The sequence below is a fragment of the Borostomias antarcticus genome, assembly GCF_949987555.1.
Source record: "Borostomias antarcticus genome assembly, chromosome: 7".
In the NCBI taxonomy this organism is placed as follows: domain Eukaryota; kingdom Metazoa; phylum Chordata; class Actinopteri; order Stomiiformes; family Stomiidae; genus Borostomias; species Borostomias antarcticus.
Genome location: NC_140240.1, coordinates 24236282 through 24260017, shown reverse-complemented (window position 1 = coordinate 24260017; position 23736 = coordinate 24236282). Strand labels below are relative to the sequence as shown.

Below are 23736 nucleotides of genomic sequence, written 5' to 3'. Positions count from 1 at the left end.
AGGAGAAAGCAAGCGTTGGTGATGTTAATAAAATGCAACAAACTCATGTTGATTTAGTCATTATATCACAGAACGTGGGCTGTCCTGTCCAGACCAAGAAGGCAGATAGTGGACCATAACGGACTCAGTCCACCCACATGGCATTCTCACGAGTCACGACGATAAGCACAATGTCCTGGAAGGAACTACAAACACCAGGGTTCTCTGTCTGTCCACTAGGAAATGACCTCATCTCTTCTGGTTGTTTCTTGTCATTTGGATAACGGGTATTTATGCTTCCATTACAATCCTTTAACAGGAGACCTGGAACACCTCTTCCAAAACAGTTGATCAACCCTAGTCCCCTGAGTTGCATATATTGTTCAAGCCTAGCAATGACACACCTGATTCAACAAAAGTGTTTGGTGATTGGTTATTCCAATTGGTTAGTGGTTAAGTGGTGATTATTCAAAATGGATAGTGATTAAGTGGTTTTAATTGGTTGTCCCAATTATTTTGTGGTTACTTGGTTTGTCCAATCAGGTATTCCACTTGGTTAGTGTTAGTCCAATCAAGTGTGTAGATGCTAGTCTGAAAAACAAGTGTGTCCTGAGGGTTCCTCTTACTATCCGAGAAACATTTAGGACTATACTTTGTTCATTGCTGCCGTACTTAAAAATCCCATAATTATAAATAATTAGAGGTAAACTTCCTGCTAAACCAGTAAAATCGTCTATAGACCAGTCAATAACAAACATGAACAAGCTGCAACACAGTTTTGTTTTTCTATTATGTATATTATTGTAACGAAAACTGGTATCTGCTGATTTGTAAACCCTGAGAAACTGGCCAGTTATACCTTCTCACAAATATAGTTCTTATGACCATGTAGCTGCTACGGTGGCTCTATTGCAAGGGAATAACTAACAAATTTCAGTTTTGCGATTTTTATGACAACCATGTGGACGTGAATGCAATTCTAGTACGAGGGGGGGGGTGGCAACGAATGTGTATGTCTGAATCAAATGTATTTAGAATATTTAGTGTCATGTTGAACAAAGTGACCCTCTTCTTCAAATACTAGCTCTAGCTTCCTCCAGCTTAATTCCATATTATTAGCGAGTTTATGAAAGGCCCCATCAGTATTATGCAGAAATGAGCTCAAACTACTTGTACATATATGTTTAAATAAAGGCATCTTTCAGGAATATTCTGCTTAATTCATTAATCACACTTGAAGTAAACCAGTAATTATTCATCATTTTATGAACATGAACAAACAATCTTCCCTTCAATAAAAGACAAGAGGCGACATAATGCTTGTGAGATTTAATAACCAAAATCATTTGGTCCCTTAAACATGAAACTCTTCCAGCAACGTCTCGCACATTGGCTTGGCAGTAGAACATAGAGGGATGCACGTACATCAGAGAGACGAACGCAGACTGGGAAATAAATGATCACAGAGGATAACCTTAACAAGAGCATGGGGGGAGGAGGTAGAACACACTAGAATAACAGTAGAACAGAGATTCCAGAAACAACTGAAACCACTTGACAGTGAGACACTACTTCACTTGATCGTCAGAGGTACAAACAAGCCGATAACTTGTCAAACAACCATATTATTTTTGTTTATTTTGTCACCTCACAAACACACCCGGTATACATCTCTTCACATGAACCAAAACTATGCAAAGGTGCATAAAGTACTTTTTAAATTTCATTTCAGGTTCTCACTGATGTAAGCAAACTAAACGAGAAAAATTCAGGTTTGAGCCCTCTGAGTTAGTTGTCACTGTAGTATTTGGGAGTCACTTTTTAATGTATAAAAACTAAGTTGATCTTTTTGAGGCCTTAAGGAAACTAAAGGCAATCCTACGTTTTGGTGCATAATTCTTAAGGCAAGTAAGGCCATTAACTAAAGCGTGAAGCTTCTCGTCGCTTGATTAGAAAGAAATGGTGGCCAGTCATTCCACCTCTCTTGGGAAAGCAGTCTTAAAATCCCCGATTAAGGAACTCCATACATGGCGGGTCATCCCCAAAAAAACAGAAAACAAGACAGCAGGAGGTCTAGAGCCTTGAAGCACTGAAGGAAGCTTGGCTGCCACTTAAGGCGAGGAGATGGACGTCGTCGTGGGCGCTTTCACCCATTCTATGATCTTGGTCTGACACATACCAAAGAGTATAGACGATATCTGTTAGAGATGCTCTTTTCCTCTCTATGAAGAGATGCCATTTCCCTTCTCTATTACTCCAAGTAATTATCTCCAGCTTGACTGAAAAACTCTGAAACTCAATGTGACACGGGGGACGCTATAACCAGCACTCTCTCCTCAACACGGGATGGTCCATATTTAATGAGGAAAACTGAGAGAACAAATCAATAGACAATCACAAGTAAAACGTCTGCGAAGGGTTCGAGGGAGAGAGATGGGTGGGTGGGTGGGGGCGAGGTTACGGCGGCGGTAGCTATCCGTCGGGCGCCGTGGCAGATACAAGCTATTGTAAAAGCCAGGCGGAGTCCAGAGCACCACAAGCTGGGGGGTCTCTGTGTCCCTCGGGTCCCTATCGAAGGAGCTTCCTGGAGCCCCTGTGCTGTTCCAACATCCGGCCGAGCCTTCACCCCATGTCCCCGCCATCCTCCCAGTTCCCACCTCAGTCTCCTCTTCTCTCCGCTCACTAAAAACACAAAGTCGTCTCTTTTTAGAAAAAATTGAGGGACGAGGAGGGAGTGTGCCGCATTGCCACTCCTCTACGCTCAACTCACGGCGACAAACCGGAAAACGACGGCGGCATCTTCGAGAGCAACAAGGTTTAACCGAAACGACCTTGGCCGTTCCCACAGAAACCGCGAGGGCGATGTGATAAAAATAAAAACCTTCCACGGATCCCCCAATGAATGTGGTGAACAAAACTTCTTTAAAAAGAACGGTTGCCGCCATCGGCTAACCCGCCTGTTTGATTCGTGTCAAGATGGTTTACACCATGCATAAAATGACTTATGCACACCATGCATATTTCACACCATCCACTCAAGTGTAAACCGCACTCTAAAGACAAAATACGACATGAAAAAAAAACAAAAAAACAAACAAAACGAGTTACACACCCTCTTCTGGCGGGAAACAGAGTGTCTCTGCATCTCTGTTGTCACCGCCACAGCGGACGGGGTCGAGTGTCGAAGGACCCGTGTGTGCCTTGCAAGGCCTCGATCGCGGTCGTTTTGTTAGCAGACCGCTCCTCCGCCTCGCCCCGTAGCTCGGTCAAAACTCATCGGGAATCGGCACCGATTTCCCTTTTTTCTCCATCCTGTATGTTGGGAGAGCGGTGCTGGTCACAACCCCCCGCGTGGAGAGCCTCCTACGGCGCAGTACGTGTACGGATCCAAAGATCGAACGCTGCCACGCAGGAAAGAAATGGTCACTCCTGCTCTTGCTACTGATAAGCTACACTACACAAAGACTAAAAACCCCAGCTTCTTCATGGAAGACCAGTCGAGAGCCGACTCTAGATAAAGAGGACTAAAGAGGACTAATGTCAACAACGCAGAAGACTAAAGTTGACAACAACAGAATGCTAATCTTTGCCCAAAGAGAAGACTTAAAAGAATGAGATGGGCATAGTTACGCAAAACTAAGTTACCGCAAAGGCTACATTCGGAGCCAGGTTTGCCCCTGGCTTTGTGCGCTGCGTCGCCTGAACGGAGAACGCCGCAGGGATGAAATGCGAGAGAGAAAATTAAGTCATTTTGATGCCTGCATAGAAACGCGAGATGGTGTCTCTGAAGGTTTAGGGGAGAAAAACAGGATTTTGAGGTTCCTTCAACTGCGGGCTACAGACCAACATCTCAGTGATTTACATCATTTCAACTTGAGGGAGGGGACCTGGTTTGTGGAAGAGCATCTCTTGCCACACTGTTAAACTAAAACGTATGGGTACAGTGTCAACTAACTCAGGATTTTCATTTTGGGCAGTTCTTTTTTTACACTTTCATTGCAGCATTGCTTTTAAACAGAAAGGTCAGTACATAATCTATATATCTATCTACCACCAACATCTCCCTCCCCCCTTTCTGAATGTTCACTGATCCAGAGCTTTGAAAAAAATCTGCAGCAGCAGAACTGCAATGGGAAATTCATGACTTGGTGAATACTGGCTTAAAAAAAAGAACTTTTGGACAATAGATCGAGAGGTTGGAAACCTCTCAGAAGGCATACAGACAGAAGAAAGAACACAACAGGTCTCAGGCGAGAAGAGAGGACAGAGGAGGGAAAAAAAGGATCATTTCTGGGCCGTTTACAATGTAGCCAATCAACTCTTTACAGAGTTGTGTGTGTATGGTGTGTATGCTACATAGAGTGTGTGTGTGTATGCTACATAGAGTGTGTGTGTGTGTGTGTATGCTACATAGAGTGTGTGTGTGTGTGTGTGTGTGTGGGGTCAGGTCAACGTGCGCCTGTGAAGGAGAAGTTAGCGGCCAGCTTCACTTTGTTGCGTGGCGCCCTCTTGGCAGGGGTGTTGGTGGGGTTGGTTTCGACGCGGGGCTGCCGGGCCTGGGCCACGCCTGTAGGCCGTAAGGCATCCTGGGACGGACCTCCGGGCTTCGGACCCTCGTCGCCGCCAGCGGGTGGGCCCTCGGCCGCGCCTTCAGCCTCTTCCTCGCATCCGTGCCCTTCTGAACACAAAGAAAAACAGACGATGCGATTTAGAAAGGGGATGATCCCCCCACAACCCCAAAGCCTGGATCCCCTCTCTTGTGCCGGAGTCACACTACAGAATTTTTAAAATCCTTACCAATTTCGGGTTACCTCAAATACATCAGGAGACTCTTAACGAACGTTCTTCTCGCAAATCTCAAACATGTCCACATGACAAGATTTGAAAATAACGGCTCATCACACACCATAGGATATATCATACCCGAGGGAGCACCGAAACACTTGTCTAGCTTGTAAAGCAGTGAAGTAATAATCTTAAATATCAAACGTTTGATATTATCGGGGGCGCCCCGATGGGTCTGCGAGCCGATCGGTAGGTATAAAATTGGATCTGTAAACCCCTCATATTACAAGATAATCTGGGACGAAACCTCGGGACTGACCAACGTTCCAGACTGGATTTCGCCTCTAATTGTTGGGAGGGGTGAATGGGGGATTAATCGACCCGAAAATCCTGTAGTGTGAACTAATGAAGAGCCAGATTTGACGCGTGGCGTCTGTTGGCCAGTCCAGGATGATCCCCCCAAAAAAGAAGCATTTCTAGGGTCCAACCACAACTCGTGAGTTGTGTGCCATGTAAAATACGGTCAGAGAGGGCGAGATATAATAGCAAAAGACCAAAAACGAAGAATCGAGTGAAGAGAGGTTAAGAAGGGCGGGGGGGGAGTCGTTCGGTGCCCGTACCCGCGGGCGTTGGCATCTGCTCCTCGAAGTGGATGAGGTCGGCCTGGCGGAGGACGGGGTCGGGGCGGAGCTGGGGCGAGGGCAGGCAGGAGGGCACGGGGCCGCACAGCAGGTCCACCGGGGAGGAGAGGCACAGCAGCTCTGCCTCAGTGGGGGCTTCAGAGAGGGAGAGGAGAAGGGAGTAAGTCTGTAAATAAATACCGCATCCATTTTCTCCCTTCAAGGGTTCTCAACCTTTTCTAATTAAGCCCTCCTTTTGATTGTTAAAAATAGTCTGAGGACCACTTTCCCAAATACATGAAAAAAAAAAAAAACTGGTGGTCCGTCACTTTACGCATCCAAGGGCGACGGAAAGTTTGCATCTGAGGGAATGTTCGCTAGCAGGCTGCGTTAGCGGAACACATTCGGCTGTGATTGGCGCAGTGATATTCAAACGTAACTAGTCGTTGAAATTATGCATTTTAACTCAAAAATGTTTATATGTGAATTCTTGAGTACATTTAGGTATAAAAATAACTAGCTTTGTAAATTACCAAACTTTATTTATTTTTTATCCCAACCATTTGGCAGTAGGCTACCACTGCCTCTGTGGCCCACTTGATGGTGCTCTGCGGACCACTGGTTGAGAATGGCTGCCCTAAATAACTGGCCTAATTTAAATCACCACAACACTTAAAGTTAACACAATCCTGAGTGGCTTGGTATAGATGGGTCTGTTAGTGTTTTAGGGCCTCTTCAGCCAAAAATCGCTTTTACCAAAAGCCTCGGTGTCACTTTTGATAGTGGTTTTAAATTTGACAGACAAATTGGCTCGGTAGTCAAAGGTTCCTTTTTCCAGTTGAGGCTCCTGAGCAAAGTAAAGCCCTACCTCTCTCCTAATGACTTGGAGAGAGTAATCCATGCCTTCATTTCATCTAGGCTGGATTACTGCAATGCTTTGTATGTGGGTCTAGACCAGCGCTCCCTGCGACGTCTGCAGCTAGTGCAGAACGCTGCTGCACGCCTCTTGACTGGCACAAAGAAGCGTGACCACATCACACCGGTTCGTTTCAGGATTGATTTTAAAATTGTGATGTTTGTGTTCAAGGCTTTGAATGGTCTATTGTAAAGCACTTTGGTTGTTAAATGTGCTATATAAATAAAGTTGACCTTGACCTAGATGTCGCCCATCAGCGAATATTCAAATAACCTTCCACCAACTCCAACCTTAACCACTGGTAGGTATCGACCCCTGGTTACAGTTGATAGCTGTTGAGCGTCTGTACATAATATAGGGCCAAATCTGTGAAAGTTCACGTGCTAAAACGTTCTTGATGAGGACCGGTGCTCTCAGTTAAGGATCAGCCGTTTAAAAGGGAGAGTGGACTGGAGCACACAGATCTCCTTTAAGTACAACTTTAATGGTGCACAAGATGATGCCGTTGCGCTCCAGTCCACTCTCTGTGATAACACAGAACCAGTCCAAATGAACTGTAACTGACCGATCCGAGTTTGAGTAACAAGACTCCCGTGTGGAGGTGTTCACCTGGGCTGTGAGTTCCAGACTCAAGGTTGATACAGGGGCTGTCTCGCCGTCTCTCCCCATCCTCCTCCTCCCCCTCCTCTTCCTCCTCCTCCGGCTGAGGGCTGTTGGAGGCCGCAGAGCTGCTCCTCACTGGAGGGCGGACCCACACAGAGGATTCATGCCACTGACACTCAACTCACGCGTGCAATGTTTGGGACAGCCTACACGCAGGTTAGTGACAACTGAGTGACAATGTTTATTTGTTTTATTTACCCTTCATATCGTTCTTCAGGACGATAATCCTCTTGTGGCCGTGACCTTTGATCCAGACCACCTGTCAAACAACGCAAACGTAGCATCGTCGTTAGAGAATAATCGATCTGAAGTGCTTTGCTGAGGAGGAGGAGGGGGGGGAGGTTAATAAGAACATCTTTGTAAAATCCAGCGTCAGGCAACAAACACTGAAACAGAGACCCACTGTGCTTAGAAAAGCTTGTGTTCTTCTTCAAAGCCAGCTTTTCCCTTTGAGAACTTTGCCTGAAAAAGTTCAGGCTCGTCATAGCCAGGCCTCCCTCGTTGCCATCGTTCTTACGCATGCTTTTTTTCCCCACCTCCCTACTTTCAGAAACAGAGACGTTTCCCCACCCCCCTACCTGTGGTATGGCGCAGAGCAGCTCATCCGTGCTGCTATAGCCGTAGGCCCGGGGCTGCAGGCTGCCGCCCGTGAACTTGCCGTAGGCGGCGGGGAACTCGGTGAGGAAGATCTGGTGGTAGTGGTAGGTGTGCAGCAGGGCGCGGACGGCGCGGGCGAAACGGTACAGCCGGGTAAGCCTCACCCACTCCTCGCCACGGCCACCCCCCTCCTCCTCCGCCGTCTCCTCCTCGTAGAACAACTAGAGAGTAGGGGGTGTGGGGGGGGATACAGAGTCTGTGACATTGATGAGCTGACCCATCGCATTGCATTGTTAAACTGGACCCCGGGCTGTAAAGAGCCTGACAAAGACCGAACGAGTCACCTTTGTGATAGAAAAATTAACTACAGTTACTAACTGTGGTCCTAATGAGATGCTTCATGCTTGGGTGAACTTTGTAAACTATTGTCAGAGGTCCTTTGAAGCTCTGTGTCTTGTTTATCTTATCTAGCATAGGCCCTAAAGGGTGAGGTCTACACCCAGATAACGATCCTGTCTCCGGCCTGTCCCCCATTCTAATGTTTAGTGACCTCGGGGCTCCTCATTGTGTCTTTGTCTTAAAGGAGTAGTAAAGGGAAAATACATGTTTAGCCCTGTTTTAAGGTTACTTATGATCATATACAATGGTTCAGATCAAAACGTTGACAAAACTAGCACTTTTGACAAAGTCTGATAATTGCTCTACCACCGTTTAGGTCATACAATGGATGTGGGTGGGCACCTTAATCTTTCAAAAACATGTTAAACGCTCGATTTCAAAGACAAGAAGCTCACCGAAGGGTCAATTGGTGTCCGTTGGTGTTCTGACATCAAATTTGCCGCAAAGTATGAATCCTGTAGGGTTTTATTGATCATTTTATGAAATCCATTGACTTGTATTGAAGCGACCGTTGTAGATGTGTAGATCAATCCGCAGAGGGGATTCAGGAAGCAGAATTACTTACGGTAGCTATTGTTTATGTTGCTAGGCAACCTAGTTTGCGGAAGTTTACACACGTATGTGCTGCGACTAAATAGTTCTATGCTAAATATTTTAAAAAGCCTTTCCAGATGAACTAGAATCTTACTTTATGGCGAATTACATTATGTCAGAACGCCTCGGTGAGTTTCTTGTCTTTGAAATTGAGAGTTTAACATGCTCTTTTTGAATGATTTTTCAAGGTGCCCACCCACATCCATTGTATGACCGAAACGGTGGTAGAGCAATTATCAGACTTTCTCAAAAGTGCTAGTTTTGTCAACGTTTTGATCTGAACCATTGTATATGATCATAAGTAACCTTAAAACGGGGCTAAACATGCATTTTCCCTTTACACACTGTAATCAACTGCATTTGGCCTCAAGTAGCAAAACTCTGTCTATATTGAGAAATAAAGAAGACAGGGTCACTTCTGTGTCTATATTGAGAAATTAAGAAGACAGGGTCACTTCTGTGAGATTCATTCTTGGCAGGAGCCGGTTGCAACTGTTATCTGAGTTTTTGGCTAATAAACCAGAGTTTGAAGCTTGTAAGCAAACCTCAGAAAATCTTTTCACCCTTGATGCATACTTTGATAGTTACATCCAATTTATCTATAACACCTTCCGCGAGCAGTCATTCCCAAAAAAATTCTACATTGCGACGCTGACAAACCAGGCCCTCGTACACCCCCCCCCACCCCCCCCCCCCCCGTGAGACAGCCTTTATGACAGAGAGAGAGAGAGAAAGACCACCCCCCCCCTCCCCCGCCCTCACCTCCACCAGGTAGGGCAGGCTCTTCAGCAGCTCGCTGAGGGACAGGAAGCCGTATTCGCAGGGACTGAGGGCCACGCCGTGCGCCTGCTGGTACATGGCGCTCAGCTCGCCAACCGACACCGAGTCACGCTCCTCCTCCTCGCCCGGCGCCATCAGCAGCGCCAGCAGCTGGCAGGTGAGCTGGCGCAGTGACTTCCTGTTGATGAGCTGCACCTCGCGCCCGCTCGGGCCGTCCACCACCTGGAGGGAAGGAGAAGATGGAGTGGAAGGAAGAAAGGAGAAGGAGAAGAAAGAGGAGGAGAAGGAGTAGAAGGAGGAGGAGAAGAAAGAGAAGATGGAGGATAAGGAGGAAAGGAGGAGAAGAAAGAGGAGAAGGAGGAGGAGGAAAAGAAGGAGTAGGAGGAGAAGGTCACGTTTAGGAATGTGTGGCACCAGGCAGCAGCACAGGAAACTCCAGGATCACATCAACAACCCCTGGGTTGAGCCGAGTATGCAACTAAGCGAGGGTCGAGGTTTTGATCATGGCGTTTCCTGTTCTGCTCTCCCTTTAGGCATGCGAGACTCATCTCCTCGCTTCCGTTTACGCTGTGCCAGCGCTGCAGAAAGGTCTGGCTAGACTTGTTACCATTCGAGGACAGGAAGGAACAAAGTGCTGTATTTCTTTAAACCAATCACATTCGTCTTAAGCGGAGCGGATCCTGGGTTGTTGTTGTTTCATGTAGTCTGAATCACGTTGAATCTGATTGGGTGGACAACAGATTTCGCTGCTACTGATTGGGCAGTAATAAGTGAATGACAAGGCTTATCCCCAAAACCTACATCCGTTGAGACGACCCTCCCCTCTACTCTACTCTGCATGTCAGCTTTTGGGATGTCTCAGCTAAGTCCAAAACTGCTGAGGGAGCCTGTCCCCAAGAATGGAGGAAAAGATGTCAAACCAACAAAACTTTAGGTGCTTCTATGCGCACACAAATAAGCTAGTTCATAGTATCACAATCTGGTACAAATAAAAAGATCCTTGAACAGTTCAGTGGGGCCTCCTTGACATTCACCCATCACTGCATTGGGGAGTCCTTGATGGCACACACTGATCATAAAATATGTACCAGACAAAGCACGAGGTTGATAGCAATGTCTCATAAACATAACAGGAAGCAATTATAAGAAAACAAGGAGCCGAACACAATATCAAACTAGAAAAAACGCGTAGTGGCTAAATGCCTCCGCTCAACAATGCCAGTTGCAGTTAACCTAACTAACCCTGACTAACTGCTAACCTAACCCTAACCCTAATGCTAGCTAGATCAATCAATCAATCAAAGCTTTATTTATATAGCGCATTTCATACCCAGAGGCAACACAATGCGCTTTACAGAGAACAAGGGAGGTGGGCAGACATCCCACCCCTACATATTCCAGAAAGATAACGCTAATGCTAACGCCATCCTCAATGGATGGATGGATGGATGGATGGATGGCTAGCAATAGTATCATCATTAGGATAAGCGTTAGCTAGCTAGCGTTAGCGTTCAAAAGTGCCTTTTGTGATGTCACGGTGACCTTGACCTTTGACATTTGAATACCAAATCGAATCCAATTAATCTAATTAAGTCCAACTGGACATTTGGCCAAATATGTACAAATTCTGTCAAGCCGTTCTTGAGATATCGTGTTCAGCAGGCAAAAAACACCTTTTGTGAGGTCAGTGACCCTTGACCCCCACACTTTGACCCCCACAATGTAATCAGTTAATCCTCGAGTCCAATTGGACATTTCACCCAAATATGAACAAATTCTGTTAATCCTTTGAGATATTGTGTTCATCAGGCCAAAAACACATTTTTTGAGGTCACAGTGACCATGAACTTTGACCCCCACAATCTAAGCAGTTCATCCTTGAGTGCCAGTGGACATTTGTACCAAAGGGGAAGAAATTCCATCAATGCGTTCCCGAGATATTGCATTAACAAACATCGGACGTACGGACGGACAGCCATACAACCCGAAACCATAATGCCTCCGGCAAGGCTGTCGCCTGGCGGAGGCATAAACAAAAGGGCAGTAGACGAGAAACAAAGTAGTAAGAAAAACGGTATAACTCTATATCAACACGGACACCCTTTTCTTCCGCTATCCACCATCGTCCTCCATCACCATCCTCTGGTTTTAAGGAGATGCACTAATGATTTCTGGCAAGTAGTAGTACATTGACTTTTCCTATGTTAAATGCAATTATTCTAAGTCACTTAGGATAAAAGTGTCAGCAGAAATTACGAATGTTAATGAAATGTCCTCCCTCCGGCCCATACCTTGACCACGTGGCAGAGCTTGGCGAGCAGCGCGGGCAGCGAGCTGGCGTCGTAGTCCTGCAGGCGCAGGGCGTAGCCGAAGGTCTTGCTGTACTCGCTCAGCAGCTTGTTGGCTGGCAGGCCTGAGGAGGAGGAGGCGGCGGCAGCAGCGGAATCACCGCCGCTGCCGCCGCCCCTCTGGGCGCGCAGCAGCTTGACCAGCTGGGCCGCCAGGGCCTTGACCCGCTCCACCTCCGTCAGGGTCAGCACCTTGTCCTCGCCGCACTCCAACACCTGGGAGAGAGAGCGGGAGGGGTGGTGTTAAAACAGTAAACAATCGTTAACTTTTAAAATTAACTATAATATACTATAATGTGTATAATGGTACAACACCTGGGTGCGTGTGTGTGTGAGAGAGAGACAAAGAGAAAGAGGTTGTTAGACACTTGTTAATATACTGTATAGTAGTCCAACTCCTAGGAGAGAGAGGGAGGGGGGGAGAGAGTGAGGGGTGTTAGACACTTGTTAATATACAGTATAGCAGTCCAACACCTAGGAGAGAGAAAAAAAGAGAGAGAGAGAGAGAGAGAGAGAGAGTAGGGTGGGTGTTAAGACACTTGTTAGTATACTGTATAGTAGTCCAACACCTAGGGGAGGGGGAGAGGGAGGGAGAGAGAGAGGGGCGGGGGTTGTTAGACACTTGTTAACATACTGTATAGTAGTCCAACTCCTGTGTGAGAGAGAGAGAGAGAGAGAGAGAGAGAGAGAGAGGGGGGGGGGGGGGGGGAGGTGTTAGACACTTGTTGATATACAGAATAGTAGTCCAACACCTAGAAGAGAGAGGAAGGGAGGGAGATAGAGGTTGTTAGACACTTGTTGATACAGTATAGTAGTCCAACTCCTAGGAGAGAGAGAGAGAGAGAGAGAGAGAGAGAGAGAGAGAGAAGGGGGGGCGACACTTACTACTGTATAGTAGTCCAACTCCTAGGGGAGGGGGAGAGGGAGAGAGAGATGTTAACGTTTTGTTAATTTACTGTATACTGTATTAGTCCAACACCTAGGAGAGAGAGGGAAAGGAGAGGAGAGGTGTAAAAACAAGGCTTTAAAGGCTTCAGAAGGAGAGGAATGTCACTTTTACCGACAAGCAAATAAAAAAATAAAAAAAATCAATGCTTCCAATGAAAATGTTGTTCAACAAAATCTAAAAAGGTTCAAAAACCTCATGTCAAAATCTGTTGCACGGATATGAACACAGATGTGCCTTGAGATTACATCTTGCTCTTTGGTGGGCCTTGGGCACAAAAAGTGTGAAAACCACTGGTTACAGTACATCCCCTCATAGCTGACGGGGATTTGTACAACATTTAAAAAAAAATGTTACATTCAACGTCACCTCAGGGCAGGGAAACCCGAAAGAGCGTCTGGCCTCTTCTGAAGCGGTGTCTTTAATACCTTCAGTGAGTTTGTGGGGGCAAATCAACCACACGCGCGCACACACTCCCAACTCACCACCAGCACGTCAGGGATGGCCTCGAAGAGCTCCATGAGCTTGGTGAAGCCGTAGTAGGTGAGCTTGCACTGGCGTCCGAAGTGGTGGTGGTAGGTCGGGATAAACTTGCTGAAGGGCATGGTGCAGTGGGGCTGGTGCCGGAGGAGGTCCACCACCTCCTTCCCAAACTGCCTGGTCCTCTCCACCTCCTCCGCCGTGCGCTCTGAGGGACAAGCGGGGGTTCGGGTCGGCTCAAACTCAAATGCGGGAGGGGGGTGGGGTTCCGTAGACAAAGCTAATGCTAAAGCTATAGCTAAGCTAACAGGGAGGAACAACCAGGTGCTCAAAAAGTGAGTTAAACCATCAGTGTTGTTGGTGCCCTTGGATCACTGGGAATGGAGGCAATATCCAAAAAGAAACGTAGATCCAGGCACTCAGAATAAATATTCGCGAGGAAAGTAGTAATGTTAAAAAGCCTTTAATGTGTCGGCCTTACATAATTAAAAATATCAACATTTCGGCCTTGTCGGCCTTCATGAGGACAAGCTAAGGCAATTTACGTAATACTCACAATTCTACCTGGCTCAGATGTTAACTAGATGCGCAACATCATATTGAGAGTAGGTTAAATCTCTGAGGGGGCCCTCCCTGGTGGTTGGCTTGCGGGGCAGGGCCGGCCCTGGCTGTGTGGCGCTCACCTCTCTTCGGGACAGAGATGACGGTGTCGTCGTCCTGGTGCGTGACGGTGACGGTGGTGTCAGGAATCTCGGCCAGCAGGTCCAGCAGGTCACACATCCCGTAGTCGATCACGCGCCAGTCCCTGGAGAAGCACCTGGCGCCGTGCACAACGCCGCTCAGTGAGTGCCGGGTAAACAGTAACCTCAAAACAACAACCTCAAACATTTATAACTCAATTTAAAAAAATGTTTAACATCCAAGACAAACTAATATTGACATGCAGTAAATATCACATGTTAAAAAGGCAATAACCGATTTCCTACCGCTATATGGCGGTAAGAGACTTGTTTACAAACAAAAGGCCTAAATGTAATATGTACTTTTAAGGCACGGGGACGGAGCAAAGTTACGGCCGTAATTTGACAACACAGGCAGAAATGCTGGAATAACAAGACTTGGTGACTGGTAGGGGTGAGTCATTTAAGTGGAATGCGGTTAGGACGCTACAGCTCAATGAAACAATCTAACATGTGGCTTTAATTAGTTTTGACAAAATAAGGAAAAAAACTATATATTGCATACATATTTAATACCCAAGAAAAACTAGTCACCATGACACTCAAAAACATAACCCAAAACCCATACATGCAACTTCTAAAATGCCATGTATGTCCTTGTGACTACAGATGAGAATACTACAGAATTGCATTTTACTGCTGAGCAGCAGTGCTTCAATAATGGCTTCAATACACGATTGGCTGTGACGGTGGGCTTGTCCACCTTTGTGATACTGACCAATGGTACGCCTGCATGAAGTCCCGGATGGCTACCTGCTTGCTGACCTGGAACTTGAGCAGCTTGAGCAGGTCCTGGGTGAAGCGTTTCACCTGGGCACGGTGAGTGAGGGTCAGGAGGCGCTTGGTGCCCATGCCCAGGATCTGACACACACAGTTAATCGCTCAATTAGACACACACACATTAACGGACACGTCAGCTAATTATGCGCCAATCGAGTTAATGCGATCTTCCTACATCAGTCTTCCTAACCCTAATAGACTAGAGGCTGGGAGATGAGCTCCTCCTGTCCGTTGTGACTGAACGTAATCAATTTAGAGGCTAATTACACTCAAATCCAGGTTTGAAGAGACATCCAAGGCGGTGATGAATTAAACTGTTAGCACGCCTGAGGAAGGGCTCTAGAGATGAGCCACGTACAGGTACAGATGCCAGTGGGGATTGCGATTACTGTGTGTGTGTGTGTGTGTATGTGTGTGTGCGTGATTGAGCGCAGGTCTGATTTCAGAGCTCCCCCCTCTTTGTGAGCCCCCCCGACCCCCCTACCTGCAGCACGTGGGGGACTGCCTCCAGCAGCTCCAGCAGCTTGGAGTAGCCGTAGTCGGAGACGCGGCACTGCTTGGCGAAGTGGTGGTGGTAGGCGGGGATGAACTTGCCGACGAGCATGGTGCAGGCGGGCCGGCTCTTCATCAGGTCCACCACCTCGCGGCTGAACTGGATGAGCTGGGGGTTCCCCACCGGGCTGCGGCAGCGCTGCACCCACGGGTCTGGAGGAGAGGAGAAGGAAGTGGGGTTAAGGATTGTCGTTTGGATCTATAATGTGAGGTTTTTCTATCTTTGCATGTTTATAGTCCAAGAATGCACACACGTCCCTCGTTAGTCCACAGGGGCAGGATTTTTGAAAAAGTGGTCAATTAAGGAGAAAAAAAACTTTTATGCTCCCCTCCCATGGTCATTTTAATAAGGTAGGATACAACGTTTCGACCTACAAGGTCTTCGCCTGGTACATTTCCCTAGCTTCACCCTTCACTCTTACTGTAACTTTTGTCTTTTTCTTTATTTTACCAGGCGAACCCATTGAGACCAAGGTCTTGTTTTCAATGGTGCCCTGGTTACAATTGAACATAATATATAGTATAAAACAACATCAATACAGAATAAATACACAATTCTTCAATGGAGAGTTTGGATACTTGATTCTGATTGGCTAGCAGCCGTGGTAAAATACTCTGTAACCGGCGACCGCATAACAATTAGTGTTAATGTGCCGTCAATCTCATTGACGAGGCCATTAATAAAATCAAGCGTAGGCTGTGTTTTGCGTAGCAACCACTCGCAGCAACCTCACCTTTTTCGTATCCTATTACAATAATCACTCATCAGTTCGACTCCAACACTTCCACACCCCTACCAGCAAAAACGAGTGCTCTGGAGAACTGTTTTAATAACTGCACCATGGCTGGAAATATTCAAATAAACGTGAACCACCCGAATTATTCCTTATGGCTTATGTGAACAAGGCCAACCCAAATAGGCGAGATAGCCTATGTTGCCGGGCAACCATTTAATTCAGAACTATAGCCTATCGCGGAAGATTTTGTAAATACTAAAATGATAAGAATGATCAGTAAATAAATGATTGAATGTTACTACTGTACTGTTTTTTGTGAATATATATATGTAGTAACCGTTGTAGAAAAGCAATTGACCACTCGAGGCAATGGGTTACAGGGGATTTTACCACAGCTACGGGGGTTTTAGCAACGCCCCATAGCTGTGGTAAAATCCCCTGTAACCCACTGCCTCTCGTGGTCAGTTGCTTAAACATCATACAATTAAAAGTGATAAAACTAAAATGATAAACTTAAGTTTAAAAACATGCAGACTTGGACCTCGGTTTCATTCACCATATTTTACTGCCAAGGGTAATAAAACTTCCAATTTGAAAGTTTCTTGGAGCTCATTCCATGTACTATAGTCTAGAGCCATTTTGGAAAAAAAGGCCTCCTATAAGGCTTTGAGGGCATTTGAGAAAAAGTTGGGAACCAGACTTTCTAACATAATTCAAGTATGCTGAATCCCATTAACCCGGTTCCCAAGCAAAAAATTTAGTTTTTTACCTTCTAATTTGCATAACAAAATGGCCACCGTTTTACATTTTTCTCCATTAACTCTGTAACCATGAAAGTAAAAATGACAGTGTCTATACCCATGTTTTGAAGGTCATATGTGATTAAGACATGTTTAAAGTAATCAGTGGTAATCCTATTTTTAAAACTAACAGAATTAATATTTAATTATGAAATTAGCAGCCGCCAGTACAGAAAAATCTTTGTTCTCCAATATCTCTGTAAATAGGCAAGCAAACATGAGAAATGGGTGTGTATACCTATGTTTTGAGGGTCTGAGCATGTGATCAGTGATAAGACAGGGGCTTAGTTATGCAAATTGGCTACAAATGAATCCATGTAACAATGCTCAATGCACAGGTTCCCAACTTTACCCCAAAATACTCCTTGATGCCTATTCAGGCATGACAGGGCAATATGTTATGTCAATACCTCCCAATGGCCATTGAACCACACAAGGACTATTGAGGTCATGGTTTTGAAAGAAGTTTAAGGATCTTTTTTAAATTCATGGGTAAAAAATAAACAGTACCATGAAAGAGTTGGTTGTAGTCTATAAACAGAGCTCAAAACAAGTGTTACTGACTCAGAACTGAAATTATGACTTGGAATTGAAAAAAGAAAAGAAAAGAAAAAAGTCTCACAAATGCCTTTTCCAAACATGCACACACAGACATAGCCTTTGTTGGATTAGAACATATTCATGCAAGGAGTTTGATCATCACTCTGACATGCACACATTGCTGTACATCCTATCCCGGATTTGCAGCATTTGCAGCGACGCGTCTTGCATTGCTTCTGGCATGCACAGAAAATCATTTCCAGGCAACTTTCAGGGATTGGACTCAAATGACATCAGAATGGGATGTAGTTCTGAATCATCATGTTTCCATCCCATCCCCACAGGTGCAGGAAGCTCAGGTACGGCACAGTGAGCATTTCTCCAAACCATTGCTTGATAGTGTACTCGCATCAAATGGAACTGGAGAGCGTCACTTGTTGGTGGCATTGCTTCTGGTTTACCAGTCTTGGAGAACAGTATATGCCTTGCAGCATCAACAGAGTCTGTTTTGTGCACATTATATATTCGGCAGACAAACGCTTCTGAAGATCGAATGGTCTCCTCTGTAAGTTCACCAATTCCCAAGTATATGAGTAATTGATGGTGCTCTTTAAGACTTTCCATGATGACCTTATGGTGTGATTTGCGATGTAGGATGTGGTGTCGCACCCGGTTAATGCATGAAATGGTAACAGAGCTGTTACTGAATCTCTTGGTAGGTTGTTAAAAACTGCATGGATGGGTATATATCGCCGTTTCTTGGTGGTACCAGACATCATCCAGAGGTGTTCACATGGTACATGTGGGGAGTGGGAAACCAAAAGCACAAGAACATCAGTGTCCTGTGATGACACAATAACTGTATTGAACTGGCTGTGCACAGCATGTAACACCAGCCTTGTGTCAGCCTCGTCATGTGTGGCTCTCAGCTGAGTCAAATCAGTGGTCGTCTTTGATGACCTAACCTCAAGTTCCTCTCTGAATCCCCCAGCAACTACAATCTCCTTATCATCAGTGTCATGAAGTTCAATAGCTTCAGGACAGACTGTCTTCAGTTAACTTATCTGCCAGTACAGACTTGTTTCCAGTGCGGAGTGTACCATTAATTTCAGCAAGTGATACAGGAACTGGCAGAAGCTTGTGCTTTAGGACAGCTGGCAAGTCAACTGGACGACCTGCCTCATAGGCAGTGACAAGGCGTTGGAGGATGTTTCTGTCTGCCTTCAGGATAGTTCCCTTGTCTTTGACCTGACAGACCACTGATACACTTACACACAGCAGCTAGTTTGTAACTAATCACACACAGCAGCTAGTTTGTAACTAATCAGTGTGATTATAACATTAGTCATTTAGGTAATTTTGCACTCACTTTGTGGTCAGGATCTTTTGTTGGCAGGAGGATTGTCGGTGAGAACTGCTGCATGTTTTAGGAATTGCCTTGTAAGCATTAGACAGTGCTGCCACTGTCTGCATGTGGTGCAGTTCCAACATGTGGGGATTTTTCAGAGAGATACAGTAAATGTTTATACTGCACTGCAAAAATAGGTAAACTAATAAGCAAAATAAAGTGATACGTAAATAGTAATATAGAGGTACGTAAACAGCGTTTACGTGCGTTTTTCTGCAATGGCGGCCACTAATTTGCATATTTTAAAAGTAGGATTACCACTGATTACTTTAAACATGTCTTAATCACATTATCTGACCCTCAAAACATAGGTATAGACATTTTGTTATGCAAATTAGGTCAAAAACTCAATTTCGCTTGGGAACCGGGTTTATTGGATTCAGCATACTTGAATTATGTTGGTTAAGTCTGGTTCCCAACTTTTTCTCAAAAATCTCATTTTTCAGGAATGGCACTAGACTACTAGGGGGCACATTGACTAAAAGCTGTTTTTCCTAGTTCAGTTCTGGCTCGAGGAACCTCCAGGCGTTAAAGGAGTAGTAAAGGGAAAATGCATGTTAGGCCCTGTTTAAAGGTTACTTATGATCATATATAATGGTTCAGATAAAAACGTTGACAAAACTAGCACTTTTGAGAAAGTCTGATAATTGCTCTACCACCGTTTTGGTCATACAATGGATGTGGATGGGCACCTTGAAAAATCTTTCAAAAACATGTTAAACTCTCGATTTCAAAGACAAGAAGCTCACTGAGGGGGTAATTGGTGTCCATTGGTGTTCTGACATCAAATTCGCCGCAAAGTATGAATCCTGTAGGGTTTTACTGATCATTTTATGAAATCCATTGACTTGTATTGACGCAACCATTGCAGATGTGTAGATCAATCCACAGGAAGCGGAACTACTTACGGTAGCTATTGTTATTGTTTATGTTGCTAGGCTACCTAGTTTGCCAAAGTTTACACACGTATGTGCTGCGACTAAATAGTTCTATGCTAAATATTTACAAAAGCCTTTCCAGATGAACTAGAATCTTACTTACTGCGAATTATATGTCAGAACGCCAACTAACACCTTGGTGAGTTTCTTGTCTTTGAAATTGAGTTTAACATGTTTTTGAATGATTTTTCACGGTGCCCACCCACATCCATTGTATGACAAAAACGGTGGTAGAGCAATTATCAGACTTTCTCAAAAGTGCTAGTTTTGTCAACGTTTTGATCTGAACCATTGTATATGATCATAAGTAGCCTTAAAACAGGGCTACACATGCATTTTCCATTTACTACTCCTTTAACCACTCCTGGGACCTTGTTTGGTGATGACTAGAACACCATGTAATGAGAGATGACAAGTAGGTAACTTTAGTAAAATAGCTTCATAAACATACAGGAACTTGTTGCCTCTTGAGACGTGAGCCTTTATGAATGGATACCTCGCTCCAACTCTACTCTGCCTGAAGGAGGGGTCTGGTTACACACCTGTGTTGGGCACCGGCGGTTTGTTGTGGATCCACTTGATGATCTTGAAGCCGTTCTGGGCGGTCACAATGGTGATGCCGGGGACGCAGGTGATCAGGTGCTCCAGGGGAACCCCACCCTCCACCTGCCCCTCCTCCGCCAGCTGCAGCAGGCTGAACTCGGACGCATAGCACTCTGGGAAACTGATTGGGTAGGGACAAATGTCGTCTCATGTTTATACATATTGTAGCTAGCTCTAAAAACATCAAACTTTATTCGTTTTAAAAACCAAACTACTGTATGTAGAACCTTTAACATTCATATAACATATCCATTTTGTTCAACCTTTATCTAACAAGACCAAGAATAAGAAAATGCCTTCATGCTGTCACTGGAGTGTTTCACAACGTTTGCGTTTCATATAAAAACAACAAGGGAATTGGCAATAGCTGCCGACCACATACGCGCACGTGGAACCAGACCATAGCAAATTTTTGTGGACCAACCAACCAACCGACCAACCCGACAGGCGCTATAGAGATTGCAGTTGGTCGCAGCCAAAATAAAAGCGTCCTTTGGTGACCCCGTGTGGCCATTGCAGAGCCCTGCATGTTACCTGAGCAGGGGCAGGGTTCCGTCGTGGGACTGCACCAGACTGTGGACCTGAGGGGACAGGGTCTTCAGAGACACCACCACAAACGGGATCTTGTAGGAGTCCGGGTCGAAGTCCGCCTCGCTGCACACAAGAGATGAAAATATTATCTGTAATATACCAGTCGATGGAAGCAGTCAGTGGTGTTGCTGTTGTGTATCCGCATCTGTGCGTGTCCCTGATATAGTGTATATAGCGTAAGATACCCTAACTACGTTACTGCATGCTGCAGATCTCTCTCTCCCCGAAACCAATCAGTAACGACTTTTGTAATCAGGTGTTCCCACCCATAGTTATGCCCCGCCCCACTCTAACCTAGACTAGCATTTCTCATTTGCTGCTAGGACCTGTCACTCCTTCAGTTTTGACCCGTCAATACGCCCTCAGAACACCAGCTTGGGCGGCAAAGTGGCACAGACACTATGTGGAGCGTGGAGATTCAACGTATATTTGAGTCTGGAGAGAGACGTCCCCCTACCTGAAGCCATGCTGGGGGTAGTGGTGCCTGCAGACAGGATCGTGGTACTCCAGCTCCTCGAAGATCACAGGGCTGGCGCTGGTGGATGAGCTGCCCTCCTGGGACTGGGAAGAGCCCAGCGGGCTCTGTCTGGCCTGGCCGGAGGGGAGGAGACACACCATCCTGGCCCCGCCCTGCTCCCGCACCGACACCACCTCCGGGAGGCGGTAGAGGTCGCTCGCCACCAGCTTACGCCCGTACCTGGAGGGAGGGGAGGTACGAATGAAGGAAAGAATGAATAATCGCTTGAGGAGAAAACTCATCATAACATATGTAGGAGCCTGAGCATGAAGAGTGGACTATTGTGAATGCAACATTAATGACATGATTTTGGGGATCCTATGATTTATATGATATAACATTTATGCTTTACTTGCCTTTAAGAGATAATGCCTGCTACATCTATGTCATGCTCACCTGGATGTCCTACCTGTATTTGAAGGGTTACTGAGGTGGGGGGGGGGGGGGGGTTTCTAACACACGCTACGAAGTGTATTGTTCGTTGTTTGTAAAGGAATAAATGATTGATTCATTTCATGCCTGGATCGGAACTCTCATTCTTGGATGCACATGGACTTAATCCATCTCAGGTCTGAAGAGGCTACAGTTAGATTACGGAATACAAAGTCACTACATTAAAGCAATACATAGCGTTTTCTCCAGTTTTCTCAGAACTGCGCCCCCACAGGCTCTGCAAGTAAGTGCACTGTCGTACTCTCGTGACGTTATCAGATTGTCTTTTTCTTTTTCTGGCTTCCTCTGTGATGTTTCGCTTCGGGTTTCTCAGCTCCGCCATGATATCATTGAGCTAAAAAACGCATGATATCCATAGACGCCAGAATAGTTACTAGGCAAGGCAAGTTTATTTATATAGCACATTTCAGCCACAGGCAATTCAAGGTGCTTTACATGAGACATTAAAAGCATTAAAACAAAAAGCAAGACATTATAGACATTTAAAACAAAAGGCAGGACAAATTAAAAGCATTAAAACAAAAAGCAAGTCATTATAGACATTTAAACAAAAAGCAGGACAAATAGAATATAGGAATAAAAGTTACAGTGCAGTATACTGATAAACATAGCTCCTCTTAGAAAGCAGTGGCAAAAAGAAAAGTCTTCAGGCTTGTTTTAAAAGAACCAAGAGTTGCTTTACTAGCTACTACTGTGTTGTTTAAAGTCGCACTGAAATGAAAAAAGCATTCTGTCCAATTTTGGTTCACATAATTGGTCATAGTGTTCACCTATAAGTATGCCAAAAGAATTACAAAATTCTACTTTTGTTGTAATCTTATATCAAAGTATATAATTTCTTACTTCCTGGAAAACGGTAGGTCACGTGCAATGACGACAACAGGTACCTTAGATTTTAGGCCAATAATTTCACGACATCCACCCGTCAATCAACGCTATCCTTCTATCGAATCTGTCTAAAGTTCTTAAAACCCGTCCACTTGTCAATGTTCCAATCAAATTCCTCTAAACATATGTCCCACCCTCATAGCTTGTTTGCGTCGGAAATACATCAAACTACGGAAGTTAGATGATCTCAAACGTCCGTTTCAGTGCAACTTTAAGCACAACGTTGCGCACTTGCTACGTTGCTGCGTCCTGGGGGCGCGAGTTTTAAAAGGTAATAAATGTCAATGTATTATCTTTCCTAGTAGACTGTTTGGACGATTTAGCTTACTTTTAGTACATCTAATTGGAGAATTAGCACCAGACATGTTTGTAAAGGTCCAAATATCGCGATGTATTGCTTTAAGTAGAAAACTAAACTGTATGCTTCCCCGGTCCCCTCCTCCCCTACTCCATCTCAGTAACTCTTCAAATACAGGTAGGGCATCCAGGTAAGTATGACGTAGATGTAGCAGGCATTACCTCTTGAAGGGCAAGTAAAGCATTGACGTCACTACAACATAAATATAGTATATCTGAACTCATTGTTCAAAGTATTGACAAGTTTAGACCGAGAAGCTTACTTTTTCTCGTAGATTCCTGTGAACTTGAACAGGGGGAGGCAGCCAGCCGGAGCGTCTTGGAGAGCGGCGACCACTTCAGAGCTGCCGGACGAAGGAGCCACGTGATCCCCGTTCCGACACGATTCCACATACACAGATTAAATAAAATAAAAAAAACAAGACAAAACACGCTCAGCGTTAAAAACATCCAAGTTGACAAAATGTAAATTCAGCAGAGAATATCTTTGTTAGGACGGGGGAATGAAGGGCTGAAAATGAACACCTGCCACCGGCTAAAATTTCCAATTGGCAACTAGATTTCGGAAGGCTATCTGAAAAAAAAAAATACTTGGCCGGTAGATTTTCTCATCGACAGTCCCCTTGGCAGGTGATTCACCGTGAGCCAAAAAGTTAATTTTCACCTCTGGGGTAATGTAAACGCGTCGTCCCCATCCCCTCCCCCTCGTATTTGCAATGCGTCTG

At 45.2% G+C, this 23736-nt stretch overlaps 1 protein-coding gene across 3 annotated transcripts in view; it reads right to left on the bottom strand.

The window, feature by feature from the left end:
* Window positions 1–1293: 1293 nt before the first annotated feature.
* marf1 (meiosis regulator and mRNA stability factor 1) overlaps window positions 1294–23736 on the bottom strand; it is a 33046-nt gene continuing 10603 nt past the window's right edge. Inside the window, exons 13-27 of one of the 3 annotated variants that reach the window (XM_084441114.1) lie at window positions 23275–23355; window positions 21254–21493; window positions 20740–20859; window positions 20145–20326; window positions 15112–15332; window positions 14566–14708; window positions 13791–13924; window positions 13113–13315; window positions 11625–11897; window positions 9316–9555; window positions 7542–7781; window positions 7162–7222; window positions 6910–7038; window positions 5385–5540; window positions 1294–4657 (exon numbers count right to left, since the gene is read on the bottom strand). In XM_084441114.1, the coding sequence (XP_084297240.1) occupies window positions 4428–4657; window positions 5385–5540; window positions 6910–7038; window positions 7162–7222; window positions 7542–7781; window positions 9316–9555; window positions 11625–11897; window positions 13113–13315; window positions 13791–13924; window positions 14566–14708; window positions 15112–15332; window positions 20145–20326; window positions 20740–20859; window positions 21254–21493; window positions 23275–23355 (2653 nt within the window). In that variant the 3' untranslated portion in view covers window positions 1294–4427. The remainder of the gene's footprint in view (window positions 4658–5384; window positions 5541–6909; window positions 7039–7161; window positions 7223–7541; window positions 7782–9315; window positions 9556–11624; window positions 11898–13112; window positions 13316–13790; window positions 13925–14565; window positions 14709–15111; window positions 15333–20144; window positions 20327–20739; window positions 20860–21253; window positions 21494–23274; window positions 23356–23736) is intronic. The other 2 variants (XM_084441115.1, XM_084441116.1) reach the window with 2 other exon arrangements.